At 40.0% G+C, this 21,151-nt stretch overlaps 1 protein-coding gene across 5 annotated transcripts in view; it reads left to right on the top strand.

Annotated features, from left to right (window-relative positions):
- ECT2 (epithelial cell transforming 2) overlaps window positions 1–19,158 on the top strand; it is a 58,044-nt gene extending 38,886 nt beyond the window's left edge. For all 5 annotated transcript variants that reach the window (XM_084768850.1, XM_084768848.1, XM_084768846.1 and 2 more), the window contains 3 exons: window positions 11,150–11,257; window positions 13,614–13,757; window positions 17,898–19,158. In XM_084768850.1, the coding sequence (XP_084624976.1) occupies window positions 11,150–11,257; window positions 13,614–13,757; window positions 17,898–17,987 (342 nt within the window). In that variant the 3' untranslated portion in view covers window positions 17,988–19,158. The remainder of the gene's footprint in view (window positions 1–11,149; window positions 11,258–13,613; window positions 13,758–17,897) is intronic.
- Window positions 19,159–21,151: the final 1,993 nt, after the last annotated feature.

The raw sequence follows: 21,151 nt of genomic DNA, 5'->3' as shown, positions 1-21,151 counted from the left end.
TTAAGGCATATGAGTCTCTGATTCACAGATGGTCCCTTTTAACTTTTTAGCTCTTGTGGCTGCAATTTGGTGAGGCTTTTGGAGACTTGTAATGCACCATGTGCTTTTCACAGATGCTTTCCCTTTTAATCAAACAAGTTAATAAACTGGCAGTAAGGTAATTTTGCACATAAAAAGTCTTAATGTAGTCATTTTACAAGTTATTTTCTTATTTTTTTAATTAAAAAAAATGACCATTTTGTGTCTATGGATGTTTTGCCTACATGTATGTTTGTGGCTTGGTGCCTGTGGAGTCCAGAGAGGCCACTGGATCCCCTGGATCCCCTGGATCTGGAGTTGTAGCCACCATGTAGGTATTGGGAATCAAACTTAGGTCCTTTGAAAGAGTAGCCAGGTGCTTGCTTCGGCAATATACGAAAATTGGAACGACACAGAGAAGATTAGCATGGCCCCTGTGCAAGGATGACACACAAATTCTTGAAGCGTTCCATATTTTTTGCAGATGGCCAAGTCACTATGAATGTACATATATAGTATTCAGTATTCTCATGATTGTCACATGGTCCTCCCTGCTGTATGTAGTTTGTTTTACACATGTGTAATAAAATAAAGTATATATATATAAAAAGGAAGAGTAGCCAGTGCTCTTAACTACTAAGCCATGTGTCCAGCCCCCTCTAATCAACTTATCTTCTTGGACTCGGGAAATGAAAGTCTTTGCTCAATGCAGTCCTGAAGTTTGTGCGAGCTCTCTTTATTCCTTTGTTTTCTTTTGACTGTATTTTGTGATGGCCTTTGAGCTCAACATTTATTTTTATTGTTTGACTTATCCTGACACTGATGGTCTCTTCTGTTGTCTTTTTAACATAGTGCATTTTTTCTGCACGATGATTTTTAAGCAGTACTCATCACTGATAAGTGTCTCTGTTGAGGGTTGAAACTTTTCTGTTTTCTTGAAACTTGCGTTTCCTTAAAACAGTTGTTTTTAAAAGTTGTAGAGTATGGTCCACCATAGTGGGGAAGTCAGGGCAGGGAGGTGGCTGCTGACACTGCTTCCCCATTGGAGAGGCAGAGAAGGATGAATCTCATGCTCTGCTTGCTGTCTCCTTTTCCCTATAGTTCAGGATCCCAGAAGGGCGCAGGACAGTGCCAGCCACAGCAGACAGGCCTTCTTACATTATCCCAAACCCTATCGCCCTCCAAAGGCATGCCAAGAGCCTGTGTGGCAGATGGTCTAGAATCAGGCTAACATCCTGCAGCAGAGGCAGCCTCTGTACTGCTGCTTCACATGGCTCTAGCAGTTAAATGCCTTGTCTGGGGACTTTGCTCAGCATTGGTTTCACCATGGTATGCCTGTTAATGAGTTTCATATCTAGGGCCTGGACTTAATCCGGGCCAGAGGCTCTTCCCACTTTGCTTTGAGTTGAGAAACGACTGATGTGCTGTGCTTCCTTCAGTGCGCCTTGCCTCTCTGTTCTGCTGAAGTAGACACCCCTCTCACCTGGCTTTCTGTAGCACCGTGTTTCCTCTTGTTCGCTATCACTGTGCTGTGGTGCCCAGCCAGCCCAGCCACTGTCTTGCTCTTAGGTATGGGTAGTACAGGCAGAATATTCCTTTTCAAAGTGCTTTGAACCAGAAGTGTCCCAAGCTTAGGCAAAAATTTCAAATTGTGGATTATCTGCAGAGTTACCTGATGATATATATAGATTCTGAAATTCTGAGATATATTGCTCCTGGACTCAGTACTGCTGTACTGTGCTATGGGCATTTTAGAATTCAAATTGTTGGATTTGGGATGCTTGATGTAGTAAAAGAGAGCATTTTATTTTCTTTCTTATTGAAAGTAGTGGAGGCTTGCTTTTCCTGTCAGGACAAATTTCCAGTCCACTTTTCTCACAGCATCTCTTAAATTACATTCATACCAGTCAGATTACAATGAAGAGCTAGGTGTGGTGCCTGGAAGTAAATGAATCGCCAGAAATCTCAGGATCTATAAGGTCTTGGACAAGTTCAAGGTCCCTTGGAAAATAACTCAATCTTCACATGGGATCAGATTATTAGTACAGAGCCCTTACTCTGAAGAAATGATACATTGACCAGAATCTGCTGCTGAAATAGATTGACCATGTTTAATAATAGGATTAGGATTGGCCTTGGACCTTCCCATGGGAATAACATTTTACTGTAGCTACATCTGCCTTATAATGATTTTGAAGTTTATACATACCATGGTGGGAAATAGGATGGCTTATGCAGTCCTTTCTAGGTGTATCACTCTATAACACTGAAATGCAAAGCTAGTGGGAATTTTTTACTTAAAATGTTGACTTAGTAGATGTAAGATGAATATTCATACTAGAGCTGAACTACAAGCAACAAATGCAGATAATTTCAGAAAGTATAATTATCCACAAGATGGCAGCAAACATTTACACACCAGAATTATTCCAGTTTGTTGAGATCTTTCCCTTAGAATTGTGCTTATACAGGCAAAGATTCGGTGGTGTCAGCTAAGCTTGTTCCTGAGTTTAAGGTTTCACATGTAGTAAAGATTTTAAAGCCCCTCGTTAATGGCTTATTTGAGAATATTTTGCAGTGTTGAAGAAATTATGTTTCTAAATATGTATGCTCAGAAGGTATAAATATACATGTAACTTATTTTTAAAAAGCAATTTGATTATTTGAATCAGGTTTTTTTATTTCCTGGCACCCTAAATAGTAATGTTTGCTCCTTCTGTTGTTGAAATTTGTCTCTTTGTTATATAATCCTAGGGAGTTCTCAGCTTTGTAGCAATCCTCTTGCCTTAGGCTCCTATATGCTGGGATTACCACACCAACTTGACACTGCTTAACTAAGTAAAATAAGTATGATACAGGGTTTTTGTTGTTGTTGTTGTTGTTTTTTGAGACAGGGTTTCTCTGTGTAGCCTTGGCTGTCCTGGACTCGCTTTGTAGACCAGGCTGGCCTCGAACTCACAGAGATCCGCCTGCCTCTGCCTCCCGAGTGCTGGGATTAAAGGCGTGCGCCACCATGCCCGGCTGATACAGTTATTTTATATACTGTCTCATTTATTGTGAGCATTTGTAAATGAGTTAACAGTTAAAGCTTTCAAGATGAAGGAAAACAAACAAACAAAAAAAACCCACATGAAAATAAAGCCAAGAACAATGCCTGATGGTTACATAGCAAGCTCCAGCTTAGGCGTCTTTGTTCTCAATCACCCCTTTTAAACTATTTTACTGTTTTTTTTTTGTGAATTTCATAACACTCCTCTTCTCCCCTGTACCTGCCCTCCACCCTTTCAACCTCCCTGCAACAAAGGGGGGAAAAATCTCATTGTGGAAACTAGCGTGTCACAGTGTGTTCCACAGTGCACTCTTTTGTCTACACACATTTGCTTGCAAATGTTCATCGCAATGACTTGGCCTAGTATGAGGCCTCTGGCTTCTGCTGCTGCTCTGTCAAAGCTGGAACCTCACGGGACTCCTTTCCATAGATGCTGTTGTTGCCCCTTTGTCATGGAGATCCTGTACTTTGGGATCTGTAGGACCAGCCCCTTCAGGCACTCTAGCGGTTCATAGATGGGGAGATGTTGGGGTGAGGCCACTCAAAGACCTGGATCTGGACCTGAGAGGTATCTGAGCTGGTCAGCCTGCTCTCTTGATCCACTCCCTTGGCCCCGCTCCCTCGCCTGCTCCACAGTGGAGGGTCAGCTCTGCTGTGCTGCCCAGGTGAGGCACAAGACCTCCTCTCCTGAGTGCTGCAGCAGGTGAAGGGAAGGGCCAGCCCTGCTGCTCTTATGACCCCAGTAGGGGCCAGCTCTCCTGTCAGCCACTAGTGGCAAAGGCAAAAGGGAGGGGAGGAGAGATCTCTCCCTTACCAGGACCACTGTGCAGGAGACAAGAGGCAGGGCTGGCTCTCCATGTTCCCACCATCTGCATCAGGTCTATTATGCAGCCCAGGTGAGCTGCAGGGCTCCTTCTTGGAAGTGCTATAACTCATATGGTCCAGGGCCAGCTTTCCTGCCCTCATGACCCCTGCCTGGGCTAGGTCTATATCCTGCTGTATGTGGTGAGGAGATTCTCTCTCCCTTTTCACACTGTCACCTGGGAGACAAGTGTTAGAGCCCATATCCCTGGCCTGGTTCTCCCACAATGTGTGGGGCCTGCTCTCCTGAGTACTGCAGCTGGCTAGGGCAGGACCTTGCCCTCCACACCAGAGCCAAATCTCCCTTGATGCCTAGGTAGGAGGTGGGGCAGTTTCGGTACAGCTCTCAGATGTCATCATGTCCCTGGGCAGCAGTCCAGACTAGGGACTTCTGCCTCACTCTTGGTGGTAACAGGCCCCTGCTGCTGCCGGGCTACAGACCCAGACGTGGCTCTCGGTGGTAGCACAGACCAGGTCCCCACCATGGTCCTAGGTGGCATCACTGGCTACTCACACCAGGCTGTTCCTCACTGCCCTCTAATCTCAAGTTCTGCCTCTTTATTGTGCCCATATCTTTGTGTTTCTCTTTCTCTTCCATTTCTTCACCACTTAGTTGCTTAGTGGTGGTACCTAGGGTCTGTGGGCGTCTGGGGTCCTCTCAGGAGTGCTCTGTCCTGCTCATACATTATGGTGCCAGGCAGGGGCCATCTTTGGTATGGTGAGCCCCATCCCCCAAGGCTTGTGTGGTGCTGGACTGGTGGTTATTTCAGGCCAGTTTCCTGTCTGGGCCTCGTGCGCCCATCTGTTGGTCATCTTGGGCTCGCTCCTTGCCGGGCCTGCCTGAGTAGCCCCATGCAATGGTAGTCTGTCTTGGGCTCACTCCCAGCCAGGCCCAGGGTCCCAAATGGGATTCTTCCAGCCTCCAGCTTTCTCTCTGCTCCCCACTACAGGGCCGTGCGGTACCAGACTAGTGGTCATCTCAGGCTAGCTCCCCTGATTGGTCCTGGGCAGCATATTTTGCCAGTATACTTAGTAGTAAATTAAGAATTTACTTAGTAAGTAAATTAAGAATTAAATTCCCTATGCCACAATTTAGTGTTTTTGCCACTAACTCAATGTTTCTAATAAAAAAAATAATTATTCTTATATCTTGGAGCTAGAGAGATGGCTCAGTGGTTAAGAGCACGTCTTGAATAGAACTCAAGATCTGTTCCCAATACCTACATGGTGGCTTGAAACATTCTTATCTCCATTTCCAGGGGATCTGATGCCCATGCTTGGCCTCTCTGCCACTAGGCATGCATGCATGCATGGTACACACACACAGGCAAAATAAAAATACCCATACACATAAATAAAATGTTTTATATCTTGATTTTTAACTACTGCCACTGATTGCTTAGAAATAGCAGTATTTTGGCCTTTCTAAACTTGTAAGCTGAGTTAGTAACTACTGGGGAATAGACGTAGGACATGTAGGAAGACTCGTGCTTGTGAGCCAGTGTTATTTATAATGAAGTTATATATTATTTGTATTCATAACTATTCTGCAAGGTATTGGGATTAATATCCCTCAATATTCAAAATTCTTGGGTCCTAAATGTTAGGATCCCATGTATTCCAGATTTGAGACTTTTTCTACATTTTGAAATATTTGCATATGCATAGTGTGGTAAGTCGTCTATTAACTCGAGTTTAAAACTGCAGTTCATTTGTTTTTTATTCTTACGGTCTAAAGGTAACTTTTTTTGTGCTTGTGGGAGCTTGAAGAGTAACTTGCTAGGGAGATGAGTTGATGGAAGGAAAGGGCATGCCTGATGACTCACATGTCAATGAGATGCTTTTATTGGCTGAAGATACCAGAAATATATATATGTGTGTGTGTGTGTGTGTGTGTGTGTGTGTGTGTGTGTGTGTGTGTACAGCACCATTCATGAGTAAACTTATAAACTGAACTGAAGCTCGTTTTTCATTGACAGCTGGCACTGTATACCTCAGTAGGAAAGGTCAGTATTTGCTTTTCAGTCTTAAGTTCAGTGCTTCTGTTTCTGTGCTCATCTTGTTCCTGTAGGGTTTAGGGACAATTAGCAAACTGGACTCCCGTAGCTGCTTTTATTATGTTCTGTACGCTTTGACTAAACTATAGATGGTTTCAGAGCTATGCTTTAGATTTCATTTACATTTTATTCAAGAAACTCAAAAGATTTACAATAAAGATATTTTTGAAAGAGCTGTAATTACTAATGGGAAGTAACAGAAGTCTGGACTAGTTAGATGCATTTCCCTCACTTGGCACGTTTGCCGGAGTCTTCTCGCCCTGTTTCTGTCATGCTTAGAGAACTTGCATTTTAGCAAACAGTTCTGTTGTTATTCTGCCCTCTAATGGAATACCTGGGTATATTTTCTCCTTTGGCTCATTCTGGAAGTAAAGCCTTCTAGGGTTGCAAAAGAACTTATATTTATCCTCTTCCTCAAATCAGAAAGATTTATTTGTTCTTTCAGAATATAACCGTGAAACCACTTTTCTCCTTCTTCGTTCTTCTTAGGTAGTTATTGCACAATGACAGTTATAGCAACAGGAAAAGGTGCATGAAGTTGATAATACAACCTTTTCCTTAAATCAATTGCTAAAGTTTTAATATGTGTGTAAATATATATATACCATGTGTGCAGTCCCTATGGAGACCAGAAGAGGGCATCATATCCCCTAGAAGTGGAGTTAACAGATGGTTGTAGGTTGCCATGCAGGAGCTGGGAGCCATCGCTGGGTCCTCTGCAAGAGCAATAAATGCTCTTTCCTGCTGAGCCATCTCTCCAGACCCTAGAGTCTTGCATTTTTAAAGCTTTCATTTTAAAGAGCATTTACAAAAACTGAGCATTGGTGGAGTCTAGCTTGATTATCTAAACTGATGCTTTCTTTTTAAATTCAAGGAATAAATCTTAGTTACAATATGTATTTATTTATGCAGTGATTTTTTACTGATAAGTTGAAAAATAGTATTTGCACATACTAGTAAAAACAAATCAACTAAAAAATAGGTATGCTGTAGTAATACATGTCTCAATCCTCTATTCCATCAGTCTTTCTGTTCACTGATGTGGTTTTGTTATGCTCTATCTTTCTAGAAACAGAAGAATAGATGTAAAGCTTTCTTTAAAAATGTGCATTTATAAGAGTCACCTAGGCAATTTCCTCTGTAATATAAGTTGGTACTTAGTTTGCTTCGAAGTATTTTCTGTTTCTTTCTTTCGCTTGCTCTTCCTTTCTTTCTAATAGGTGAATCTCTGATACATATATTTAAGTTTTTAGCTAGCCATTTTACATAATCCTGGTTTAAATAATTTTCCAGTGCATAATGTTGCAATTTTCATCTTTCTTTTAAAACAGTGCCACAAGTTGAACAAGTCAAATGAACATTGGCAGATTACTTGTAAACATACTTAACAGAAAATATATTTAAATGTTTGAATGTTCCAATACAGAGTAAGAGTTTTGAATATGTATTTGTTGATGAAAGCAGGATCCATCCCTGGCATTGTTTTAGCCAACAGCAGACTTCATACTGTAGTGGTCTATCCATCTTTTGTAGAGTGGTGTTGTATGCTGTGTGTTCATGGGTGTATGTTGTGTTGTATACACAGCTATGTAATGACATTCCCACTGGGAAGCAGCACACCATTAAGTGTACACTTAATTCATGGTGTTGGCTTATAAAGCAGTGCAGGGAACAGCACCTGTGTTGTTAATTGGAAAAGCTAACAGTAAGCATAAGGTATGTGCTGTTCAGTCAAATTGCAAGTGGCTGTTGAGGTGTGGAACCTCTGACTTGTTAGGACTCTGAACTGTTAAGTAGCGAAAGTACGTACATGTGTCAGGAGTTTTTGTTAATGTTGGCAGTTATCAATTACAAAGTATAGAAAAATGACCTCTCTCAGTAAAACTTGTTATAAAATATGTAGGAATAGTCTTTTAAGAAATATAAGAAGCAATTATAGTTCAATGGTAGAGTGAGTGAGTGAGTGTTCACCTTGGTATTCCCAAGACCTGCTTTCAATAACCAGCACAAAAACAATGAAGCAGAAGCCTGCAATATTGAGAGCCCTCACTATGATAGTCCCTAGTGAGAACGATAGTACCCAGGTGTTGGTTCAGTTTTAGCTAACAGTTTTCTGCTGTCTCTAAAATCCTATGGAGAACTTTTGAAATTTGACATAATGGTCCATAAGTTAATTTCTAAAGAAAAAAACCAATGATGCCTAGAAAATTTAGTAGTACTGTTAACATTTGAGATATTAATTATTACACTTAAGCTTTACAAATGATATTCTCTTATTTGGGTGAGTGGGATGTATATGCCACTGTGCTCTTGGAAAGGAAGCCCAGAGGGTAGCTTGTGGGAGTCCATTCTTTCCACCATAGCAGTGAGGACGGAATCCAGGCGTTAGGCTTTACCCACTGAACTATCTTTTTGGCCCTAAGATTATACTTTAAAGACGTTATAGTAATCAGAATACTCTTGCACTGTTTTAAAGTTTATATATGAACCTATAGGAAGAGTTATATTTTACATGGATGAGTGTTTTACCTGACTGTATGTCTGAGCACTGCATGCATTTAGTGTTCAAGGAGACCAGCGAGCACATCGAATCCTCAGGATCTATAGTTACACATGGTTGTGAGCTGACAGGTATGTGTTTGGAATCGGACTCCTATTCTCTGGAAGGCATCAGTACTCTTACAAGAATACATGTTCTTAAGTTAACCCATGGCGCTACAAAAATTAGTTAAGTATTTAGAAATTAGATGTATATCCTATTTCTTTCCACATAAATTAGAAATACAAATGTGAAAAAAATGAGAGCCTATTTTAAAAAAATCAAGAAATACATAGGACATGTATTCTTTCAAAGCAGGAAGGATATAAGGAAAAGAAGTTGTAGAGTTTAACAAATGGGGTATCTGTATGGTAATAAGGAATGTAAAATAAAAATTTACAAAACAAGAGAAGTAATAAACATAAAATTGCCATTTTTTTTTTTTACTTGAACATTCTTTTTTAAGGATATAGACATCTACAAATACTGTTAATCTATTGGAGATTGGATTAGTCTGCCATTTAGCAGATGTGTCAAATGGAAAAACTGGGTCTGGAGGTTTCTTGTTTTTTTATTTTTAAAAGATTCATCTTATTTCTAGTTATGTGTATACATGTGTGTGCGAGTGCAGGTATCTATCCGTGGATGATGGAAGAGACAGTAATCTCTTGGAGCAGAGTTCCAGGCAGATGTGAGCTCCCTGACATCCTGCTGAGGACTGCACTCTGGTCTTCTGCTAGAGCAGTATCTGAGTTACCTGCTGAGCTACATCTCTAGGCCCAAAACAAATGTGATGACCTTAATGAAGACACTAAAAGTTTTAGGAAAATAAGCCTATTTGGCTGCTAGTGGTGGAGAGCAAAATAGGCATTTATATTTAGTTTTCATTTTGTTTTAAATAGCCATTTGTTATTGTAGGATGTATTGTTTAATATTTTGTGTTTGTAGCTTGGCATTTCAGTCAGTTCTGAACACTATCAGGTTTTCTCCTTATAAGTGCTGTGGGCTAGACATGCCACATATTTTCTCCACTGTGTGTGTGTGTGTGCATGTGTAATAGATATGTGTTTATATAATTCTCTGTAGCTGCAGACTGATGGTGCTAATGAGTGGCTTCATAGTGCTTGAGGAATGAAGTCATTTGCCTTTTCTTAGTCGAGATATATGAATTTAAAGTGAAAATCATTCCTAGGAATAATGTGTTAACTTCCCTTTGCAAATCCAAACATAATACAGATAAGTAATATTTGTAATTACTTGGAGAAGGGCTGTCGGGTAGTCTGTAGAGGTGATGGGTTCTGGGAAAATGGAGCTGATAAATGAGGCTGACTAGAGCCGCCTTCAGTAACTTGACTTGAGTAGAAATATACTCTCAGTGTTTTAGATATAAAACTAACTTTACTCAGGAATCAGAAAGGTAAACAGTCCTGTGAGGAAACTGTATGATCACATGGACAAGCTGTGGGTGGCAAGTGGCAAACTGTGTTTTTCCCTAAAGGCACATAAACAAATAGCCAGCTGTAATGAAGTAAACTCCTGCCCACCACACCTGGGGTCGGGACACAAAAACACAGTCTAAGAACAATTCCCAATGTCACAAGACTCTTGTTTTCTTGGAATTTTCTCACAAGCACTCAGAATTTTCCTTACAGGACTCCACTCTTGGACCTATTCTGACAAAGGTTTTCTTGTTTTGGTCCATGGTTCTTAGCTTAGCTCTAGGAGGGCTTTTGCTCCTTGAGGAATGTATTCTATAATCTATGGACCCCCTTCTTAGGAAAGACAACTTTGCTCATATTTATACAAAATACTCACAGTTTCTTTCTTTCTTTTTTTATTTAATTAATTTATTCAGATTACAACTCAGTTATTATCCCCTACTTGTTTCCTCCTGTTCCCCCTCCCTCCCTCCCTCTTTCACCCTATTCCCCTCCCCTAGATCTGTGACAGAAGGGACCTCCTCCCCCACCATATGGTGACAGCCTATCAAGTCTCATCTTGGTAGCCTGCTTATCCCTTTCTTAGTGCCACCCGGCCTCCTCACCAAGGGGAAGTGGTCAAATATGGGGTCTTAGAGTTCATGTCAGAGTCAGTCCTCGCTCTCCACGCAACTGTGGAGAATGTCCTGTCCATTGGCTAGATCTGAACAGGGGCTCAATATTTACTGCATGTATTGTCCTTGGTTGGTGCAGTAGTTTGAACAGACCCCCTGTCTGGGTCCAGATCCGCCCGTCATGATGTTCTTCTTATAGGATTCTAGGACCCTCGGATCCTTCTATTTCCCATTCTCCCATACTTTTCTCACCTAGAGTCCCAGTAGGATGTCCTCACGTCTATCCCAATCTCCTGGTAAGTGTAGACTTCCATGGGACATGCCTTTTGGGCTAGTATCCAATTATAAGTGAAAATACTCACAGTTCCAAGGCTGTTACATGGCCCTGCTTTCTAGCTGCTGTTTCTGTAGGACTCTGGACGGCAGGTCAAAACCTCTCATTTAGATTTCTTCTAGATGCACAGTGAGAGAGAAAGTCAGGTGTGAGCATCTTTTTTATGTATGTCTGTGCTTAATGGTTTGATTATAGAAATAGTTGTTTTTGAACATTAAAATAAATTATTTTTCAACAGGAGAATCTTATGTACATGGCTGACCCAGAATCTTTTGAAATGAATACAAAAGATATGGATAGTACTTTGAGTCGAGCATCTAGAGCAATAAAAAAGACTTCAAAAAAGGTGAGTTTTAGTGAAATTCTGGACATACTCTAAAATGTACTTTTCACATTAAATTAAAATATTATCTTCAACACTAATAAAAGAGTAGTCTAGAGCTGTTGTGAGGACCTGAGTTCTGTGGCTAGAATCTAAAGGGGCTGCGCTTTTAGACATTTATAATCTAGATCTGGGGAGGCAGGAGGATTCCTGGGTTTGATGATCACCTAGTGTAGCCTTCTTAGCGAGTTCCATGCCAATAGAGAGGTCTTATCTTAAAAAAAAACAGAAAGTACCAGATTGCACATCAGGGGGTCCCGTGACCTGCCTGTGTGTACTCTCTCTCTCTCTCTCTCTCTCTCTCTCTCTCTCTCTCTCTCTCTCTCTCTCTCAATAGTCTTCAGCAAAACTGATCTACGGTACTTGGAAATGACTCACTGATCAAGGTCTATGAAGTCCCTGATTTCTTTGCCACGGCACTTACAAACAACTTGCTGCTGTATTCTTATTGCAGTGACTATTGTATGAAACAGACTTGAGTAGAAAATATACTACATTCATCTTAAATAACGCCAAAGCTAGTTTTCAGCAAAACATATAACGTGGGTCAAGAAACCTAGATCTATTCATGTTTTTATTCTCTCAGACCTAAAGCAGCTAAGTAACAAGGAGGGCCCAAGGGGACATGCTTAATTCTCACTCAGAAGGGGAAATAGAATAGACAGCGGAAGTGGGTGAATAGAGGGAGCAGGGTAGCCGAGGGAGTAGGGAGGGAAATGAAGATGGGGATCAGATGTGGGGAGAGTGGGGGCGGGGGACCGCAGGGCCTTGGAGAGAGACGAGAAACCCAGGGTGAAGGCATCTGAGACAAGGTGGACACCTACAACAGGGTATGCTCCTGGGAGAATATTGGGGTGACTTAGCTAAGACTCCTAGTAATGGGGGTTTTGGAGACTGAAGGGGCCACCTTCTAGACAGCCAGCGCTTCTAGTGGAGGGAGGGGAACAGCAACCCACCCACAAAAACTTTGACCAGAATTTACTCTGCCTACAAAATGTGCAAGGATAAAAGACAGAGCAGAGACTGAAGCAGTGTCCAATGCCTGGCCCACCCTGAGGCTCACCCTGTGGGAGAGAGCCAACCCCTGCCACTATTAATGATACTCTGCTGTGCTTGCAGACAGAAGCCTAGCATAGCTATCCTCTGCGAGGCTCCACCCAGTGGGACATCAAAACAGATGCTGAGACTCACAGCCAAACATTAGGAGGAGTGTGGGGAAACCTTGTGGAAAGGGCAGGGTGGGGAGGGTCGAAGGACCCAGAGGTGATAGGGGCTCCACAAGAAGACCAACAGAGTGAAATAACCAGGGCCCAGGGGCCAGAGGGAGACTGAAGCACCTACCAAGGACCATGCATGGACTGGTCCTAGGCCCTCTACACAGATGTAGCCTATGGGCAGCTCAGTCTTCATGTGTATCCCATAGTAAGGGTTGCAGGGGCTGTCTCTGACATGGACTCCGTTGCCTGCTTTCCGATCGTGACCTGTTGAGTCTCACTGCTGGCAGGGCTACCTTGACTGGCCTCAGTGGGAATGAATGTGCTCTCAGTCTGATGCGACTTGATATAGAAGATAGGGGGTCCAGTTTTCTGAGAAGTAGGGGAGGGGTAAGAGGGAGGGATGGTGGGACTGGGAACAAAAGAAGGAAGTGGATATGGTCGGATGTAAAGTGAATAAATAAATAAATAAAAAACGAATGAATGAAAGAAATAAAGAAAGTAGAAGTAGAGTTTCAGAAAGCCAAAGGACATTGCAGCCTTAGAGTTGCTGCTTTATTTACAACCTTTGCTTTGTTGCCCTTGAAAAGGAAGCCCTGTACTACCTTTGTATATGCCCTTACTTACCACCTGTAACATACAGTAGATAAACTAGTTAGATTATGATTCAGGGGAACTCCTTCACTTTCAGTATGAAGTTGGGGTTCAAGTGGTTCTGATTGCACAACTGTGCTGTGTCAGAGTAAGAGAAAGCCATGGGTTTTAGCTGAGGACATAGCTTATTAGCACATGGAAGTCCTGGGTCCAATCCCAGCGCTACAAGAAGGTGAAATAAAAGCAACAACACAACAAACCCCTCCATTTCTTGTGTGTGTCTTAGGCTGCCTGCTTTCCTTCCATGTCTCTCTCTTCCGCTGGACTTCAGTGCTCCTCCATGCAAGAGGGAACCATCTATAATGCACTTCATCTCACTGTTTATGCCAGAGAGAATTCTACCACATCTGATTTGTGGAAAATGATGTATTTAGCTTCCTTTATGTAGAGATTATTATGGATGTCTTAGGGTTGTCTAGCTAAAACTAATACTAACTCTTCTTAAACTTCAGGTTACAAGAGCATTCTCGTTTTCCAAAACTCCCAAGAGAGCGCTGCGGATGGCTCTTTCATCATCCCATAGTTCAGAGGGAAAGAGTCCTCCCAGCAGTGGCAAACTTGCTATGAGCCGGCTGTCCAGCACATCGTCCTTAGCAGTGAGTATTGCTTTAATGTGCTGAAGGACTTACTCAGATGTTGATGAACTTTTTAATAAAGTAAAGCAATCTTCTTCTTAAAAATGACTTGGTAATATTTTTTTCTTAATTAAAATGAGCATTATTCATTAAATGTATAAAGCATTGGAGTTTGTTTTATTGGCTAAACATCTAACCTTTATTTTACTTAACAAAAGCAACTGAAAAGATTTTTTGGGGGAGGGGGCAGCGTCTACATAGTCTTGGCTTTCATGGAACTTCTGTGTAGACCAGGCTGGCCACAGACTTACAGAGCAGCCTACCTCTGCCTCCCAAGTGCCGAGAGTGAAGGCGTGTGCACCCACGCCTGGCAAAGAGCCTGCTTTTAATGAGTTAGATGCATATCTACTTTGTAGTTTATTGGGTATGAAATTTTACTGGAACTGAGACATTCTAATTTCCATAGGAAAGAAGTATGTGTTGGCCTGGCTTACAACTTTATTAATATAAATGCTATGTTTCTATTTGATGAGTTCCAATAACATTGGACTAAGGTTTATTCCTTTTTGATTGGCTTGTTGAGTAGCATGTAATCTCTGCAACCAAACTATAGAAGATTCTTTGGAATCTAAAATCATGTGCAAATATTTGTGTTCTTTTTTTTTTAATAAGTTTTTATTTAAGTGTTCTTAAACGATCTGCAATCACAGTTTTAGAATGGTTAGGTGAAGACATTTGTAAGTGTCACATCACCAGAGTATGTAAGTAGTCTCATTAAATTATAGTTAACCCAAGCTACTAAGGTTAAGGAAATCAAGTGGCTGTCAGTTCTTAGCTATACATCTTTTAGCAAGCTTCTGAGTTTTTATGAATAAGAGGTCACTAATGCTTACCTCAGAGAACTAAATTATATATAAAATAATACATGTACGTCATGCATCCTCCATGTGCAGGAGGCAGTTTGAGGAACACTTAAAGAGCATGAACTCTGAAACCCAAGTTTTCAAAACCTTGTTTTGCCGTTTACTAGGGCAAGTTTTATTTAAGATCTGCTTTACTTTTTTTTTTTTTAATTTGTAAACTTGTTTTTTATTATAATTTATTCAAATTACATCCTGATTGATTGTTATCCCCTCACTTGTGTCTTCTTGTCTCCCCCCCCCCCCCCCCCCCGCCCCCCCCCCCCCCCCCGCCCATCACTCTATCCCCCTCCCTTAGGCCTCTGACAGGAGGGGACCTCCTCCCCCACTATATGATCACAGCCTATCAGATCTCATCCGGGTAGCCTGCTTCCCCTTCCTCTGTGTGCCACCAGGCCTCCCCACCAAGGGGAAGTGATCAAATTGGGGGGTACCAGAGTTCATGTCAGAGACAGTCCCTACTCTACTTTTCACTGTAAAATCTAAAGCAATGATGAAAGTGAAATAAATGCATGTTAAGTGCTTAGTATCTGGCACACTGGGTCCCCTAGTATTAATGAGTGGTTAGTTTTGTGTCATATAAAACTAACACAGGTAAGGGACAAAAAAGTCAGTAAAAGTTATTTTTTAAAAGCTAGTTAAAAATCTCTTACACTTCAAAGAGTTATAGCCAAAAATTGAGTGGGTTTTGTTTAGTTTTTTTCTTCAAGACAGGGTTTCTCTGTGTAGCCTTGGCTCTCTTAGACTTGCTTTTTAGACCAGGCTGGCCCCCAATTTACAGAGATCCGCCTGCCTCTGCCTCCCTGAGTGCTAGGATTAAAGGCGTGCACCACCACACCTGAGCTAGAGTGTGTTTATAAGTACATGCAAAGCAGGGCTGGCGATGTAGCTCATTTGGTAGAGTCCCACATGCACAAGGCTATGGGTTCAATCCCCGGCACCACATTAACCAGTCTGTAATCCCAGCATGCAGTGGAGTGGAGGGAGAAGGACCAGGAAGGAGTTCAAGGTCAACCTTGGCTATATACCTATGTAACAACTTTGAAGCCTGCTTGACTTACATGAGACTCTGTCTTTAAGTTTTAAAGAAGGAGAAACAAAAGAAATGAAAAAATATGTGCAAAATTGTAAATACAATGCAGATAAGCATTTGTTTCTTAGATTATAAATTTTCTCAAGGCCAAAGTTTTATATCATGTTATTTTTATTGTAACAAATGTAAATATGATTGTCTTTAAATGATGGTACGTGGTTTTTATAAGAATTGTAGAAAAATTATATTATTTGTACTAATACTTTTATGTAGACAGTATGCATAAGAAGTATCTAGAATCTCCTTAGGTGTCACTGCCTCTCAGTTGCTTGTCTCTGATGAAGCATGTCCTAAGGCGTCACGACTTCTCCTCAGTTGCTTGTCTCTGAGGCAGCGTGTCCTTGCTCAGCCCTCAGACTGCACTGCTGCGCACAGTCAGTATTCCTGGGTTCCACCTGTGCACCATTCTGCCTCCTGAGCTAGATTCTTTCCTTTTCAAATTTTAAAAAATATTCTACCCAAGTCACCTTTGACATTTGTGAAGGATTAGGTGCTATGCAAGCAGTAATGGAAATAAGTCTTATAAATTTAATGTGAGGTTATTGGCTATTTGAAATTTATATTTGTGGAAAAAAACATTCTTTCTCTATTGAGCTCACTTTATGTGGGTTAGGTCTTTTGAATTCACAACTTTATTTTTGCTTAGTAAATTAGATTAAATAGTTTTGGCATTTGCCAAATAAAGATGTTTTACAAAAGAATTTATTAAGTTCACAAGGAGCAGGTTCCATTGAGTTTTTTCTTTCTTAGATAAATGATCTATAGGAAAGTAGTGCTATGGTATGCAGATTTTTTTTTAGGTTGTCTCCCCTTTATTTTATTATAAATAGGAAAACAAAGAGAAACATTAATATAAGCCATATGTGGACATATATAGGAGAGGCAATTTAATCTAGGTCCTGGATGTCAAGTGGGTGTTTATATAAATATGTGTGTGTGTGTGTGTGTGTGTGTGTGTGTGTGTGTGTGTGTGTATGACACTTGCATACCCACCAATATAAAAGCATTAAAATTTCTTGATTTTTTTTTTTTTTGAGTTTTTCATGGTGTGTCTTTAATATTATTAAAAGCTCCAGCAGGCACTATTTCCATTCTTTGCTTCTATACTCTTTCAATTTTATTGAGGCATAATTTATGTAAAAAGTATGCAGATTCTTAAGTTTATGACTATTATTTAGTAAATCATGAAAGCTCTACCTGATGGTGACACAGCCTTTTGTTGTTGAAGTTATTATATTTTATCACTTGTGCAGTAGTATTTTATTTATTTTACTCCCTTTTGGATGAGAACTAAGAGCCAGTTAACTTATAGGCCCTGAGTTTAGATATAGTTAGCCATTAATATGTAGTTTTTAAAAAGTAGATTTTTAGTTTATTTTGATTATGCCTACTTTTGGGTTTTATACTCTTCTGTATATTTTTGGGTATAGTTTAAGATTCTAGTATGATTAACTTTGACCTTTGAAAAGTTTAGATTGCTCAGTAATTTAATAATTACTGTTACTCAGAAGTGCTGCAGTTCTGTTCAGTTTCATGTGGAGTGAAATATACACATGAAAATACATATACATACATACATACATACATACATACATACATACATACATACAGGAGTTGTCCATATAATACAGTAGTCATTGGGAATACATGACTTAATTTTAGATTACTATCATGATGTTATTTTTTATCCTTCTAATTTTGCTTTAGGAATTAAGAAAAGGGGCCTGGAGAAGGGCGTTCAGTAGTTAAGAACATGTCTTTCAACACACACACACACACACAGAGACACACACACTGACAGTTGTCCTCTGTCCAATGAACATGTGGCTCGGGTGTTTGTCTTTTAACTGAAAATCCTACCAAATCTCAAAGCTTTATTTTTAACCTGTAACGCTGCGCCTCATAGAGGAAAGACACCGGGTTAAATCAGTCAGTCATCTAGCTTTTGTTTCAGAATGCTAAACTAGTTTTAATTGTTTCATTCCTACTCCAGCCCTCTGATCTTACATTTTATATTTAAAGAGTTTGGAATTTAGCGTCTTGATTGTCATGTTAATTAGTAGAGGGCGAGAGTGGTAGGCATGACCCTGAACTCTGCTACAAGTTTTGAGAAGAAAATTTAAAGTATATTTGTCTTGTCTTTCACAGGGTATCCCATCGCCCTCCCTTGTCAGCCTCCCTTCTTTCTTTGAACGGAGAAGTCATACATTAAGTAGATCCACAACTCACTTGATATGAAACTTAAAACCCAGGGACCTCACACTTCAATAAGATGCTGACTGAATGGTACTTTTAATTAGCACTTGGTGAAAGTTATGAAGAAGATAAGTAACACTAACCAATGCCATTTTGTTTCCTTAAAAACATTTTTCAAGATAATCTATGTAAAAAAAATACTGATTTTGATGTAATTTATCTCTTTGTTTGAATCTCACATCTGAAGACCAGTAACTTAAGTTATTCATGATAATCAGTAGCTTTGTAACCCTGAGACAGTAAACTTTATTAGTGGGTGCAAAATACTATTGTGTATTTGTATAGTATCTTGGAAGTACATATTTGTGTATCTCAATTTGTGCAGAGACTAAGTGGCAATGCAATACTTACTGAATAAAGCCTTCTGATTAAATTCCAGGGGCTTATCCACTTGTATTGTTTGATGTACTTAACTGTTCTTTTGCAGTTTATTTTCTTTTAAAATAACAGATCTAACACATGAATTTTAAAAGATACATCATTATTAACCATATAATTAAGATCATTTGAAAATAGTACTGCAAACTGAGATAAAGACAGAAAGATTACAAAACATTGTATATGCTGTGAATATGAGATTTTAGTATGTACTTTATAATTGTTTCAGAGACTTTATTTTTATTTTGTTTTCTGGTTCTAGCCACTAGCAAATCTTGATTTAGTTTTGACTACTGTATTGAATTTCATTTCAAAGGATAAGACCGTGGAAAAACTGTGTTAAGAATTGCTTTTCTTCTCTATACAGTTGTTCTGAAGTTGCCTTCAATTTTGCTAATCATTTGTGAAATGCATAGGTATAGTGTATGGCCAGATTTTATCATAGTCAACATTAAATAGAAGATTTGAAATTTATTGTCAAGTATTTTGCAAGCTGCCACTGTCTTCTACTGTATTATTTCGTATAGTCAATAATACAGAATGATTGGGTTCCTATGGCCAAGTGTATTTTTATTTTCTACATGTTCAGGGGAGTATTACAAGTCTCCATGTTACATAATTTTCAATAATCTGCTTTAAAAGTTTAATTGACTGGATTTTTTTTTTCTATACCATGTATGTGCCACTTGACAGGTTAGTAAATGGCCTCATTTTGCTATATTTTAAAAGCAGTTATAATAGCAAGAACTTTGTAAATAAATAGTTTAAAACACAAGTATCTTTTATGTGTCCTGTCATACTTTCTTCAGAGAAATTTCGATAGACAAATGTGAATGCTTCCTTAGTCTCTGGACTGTTTTGCATTTAGCTTATTCATATGTTTATCAATGTTTCTGGGTATTTATATGCTGAGCTATGTATAGGATGGGAGGTTTAAGCTGAACTTTATAGAAGGCAGTGTAAATCCTGTATTTCATGTAAAATTTTGTGTTTATGTCTATGTATACACTTCTCTTTTTTTTTTTTTTCTGGGAGGAAACACATACCCTTTATTGTTTTATTGGAGATAGAGGTATTGCCTTGCCACCGAAGACTGAGTTTTCCAGAGAGAAGAAATAGCAGAAGTTATGGACCTGGAAAACTATTGAGTGTACTGTTAAAAAATATCAAATAAGCCAATAGTCAATTTTAACTTAAAAGTAATTGTGCCTGAGTTTTTGTTTTTTGTTTTTAACTGATTTATTCTCATGTTTTTATTTTATGTGTATTGGTGTTTTATCTGTATGAAAGTGTCAGATCTGCTGGAACTGGAGTTACAGACAGTTGTGAGCTGCCGTGTGGTTGCTGGGAATTGAACTCAGGTCCTCTGGAAGAGCAGTCAGTGTCTCTTAATTGCTGCATCATCTCTCCAGGCTCTGAGTCTGGGTTTTATCATTAACTGCTGTAGAGTGTTAGTATGCTCCCATTAATAGATAAAGGAAATTTGTATGTGTACTTAATGCATTTGGATTCTGTACCATACAGAATTATCAGCAAGTTTTTCCTTTACGGAGAAAGCAACACATTTTATTTATTATAAAAGCCTTTACAGTTGTTTTAAAGTGTTTAGAGCATCAGATAGTATTCTTCCCCCTCCCCCACCCCCTAGACGAGGTTTCTCTATGTAGCCTTGGCTATACTGGACTCGCTTTGTAGACTAGGCTGGTCTTGAACTTGCAGCGATCTGCCTGCTTCTGCCTCCCAAGTGCTGGGATTAAAGTGCTGCTCCTCAAGTACCTGGCAGGTACTATTCTTTCAAGAATGCAAGGGTGGTTTATTATCAGGGCTATTGATGTGAGCTGTATTAGGTAAGAGATAGAATTCATCTCCAAGTTTCAAAGTTGATAATTTTCTTCCATGATTAAGTTCTGAGAACCATTTGGCAGCATAACTATCACAGCTGCACTCATTGCTGTGGGTTAGACCCACTTTCTCTTGTTAAGTAGGCAAACCTACCTTTGATCTCTCTATGTCACCAGCCCAACATCAAGCATGTCTTTATGAAATATAACTAAGAATAATGTTGATATGTAATGAAGAGGCAAATAACAATGTAGAAATCACTAGGGGTAAGAAGTTCAAAACAAAGTCTAATGGTGTTAGGGAATTGGTCACTGACTCATTCTGTTGAGGAATAAGAAATGGTACCTTGGGGTTATGGAATGTTCTGGAGATGATACCTTGGGAATGTGAATGATTATGTACAAATCCCTCACCTAAGTCCTAAGATTTAGAATGTGGTTCTGCCATCAGAAATAGCCGTGAGCACGTCAATGTCAAGCCACAGAAGAGGCCTGACTTGAAGGTAAGAGTGCAATTAAAACAGGAGATGAAGCATAAGCAAGTAGTAGATGAAGCAAGTGGAATCTGTTGGCTAAGAAAATAGGTTAATACAAAATACATACTTACATATATATGTATGCTCAGGCTGGAGGGATGGCACAGTGGGCAGGAGTGCATGTTCTATAAGCGTGGGTACCTGAGTTCAAATTCTCAGAACGCATGTTGAATACTGCACAGCTCTATACACCTGTAAACTCAGCACTGGGAGGAAGGCAGAGAGAGACAGGTTGACCCTGAGACCTCACTGCTAGCCAGCCCAGCCTAAAGGCAAGCTTCTGGTTCAGTGACAGTCCCATCTTAAGGCAGCTATATCTATAGAGAATAGAAGAGGGAGACACCTGCGGTCCTGGTCTGGCTTCTGTGCTTGTAAGTGTATTCACCACACA

Source organism: Acomys minous, assembly GCF_964271855.1.
Source record: "Acomys minous genome assembly, chromosome: 19".
Classification (NCBI taxonomy): domain Eukaryota; kingdom Metazoa; phylum Chordata; class Mammalia; order Rodentia; family Muridae; genus Acomys; species Acomys minous.
This window is presented reverse-complemented; position numbering and strand designations above follow the sequence as displayed.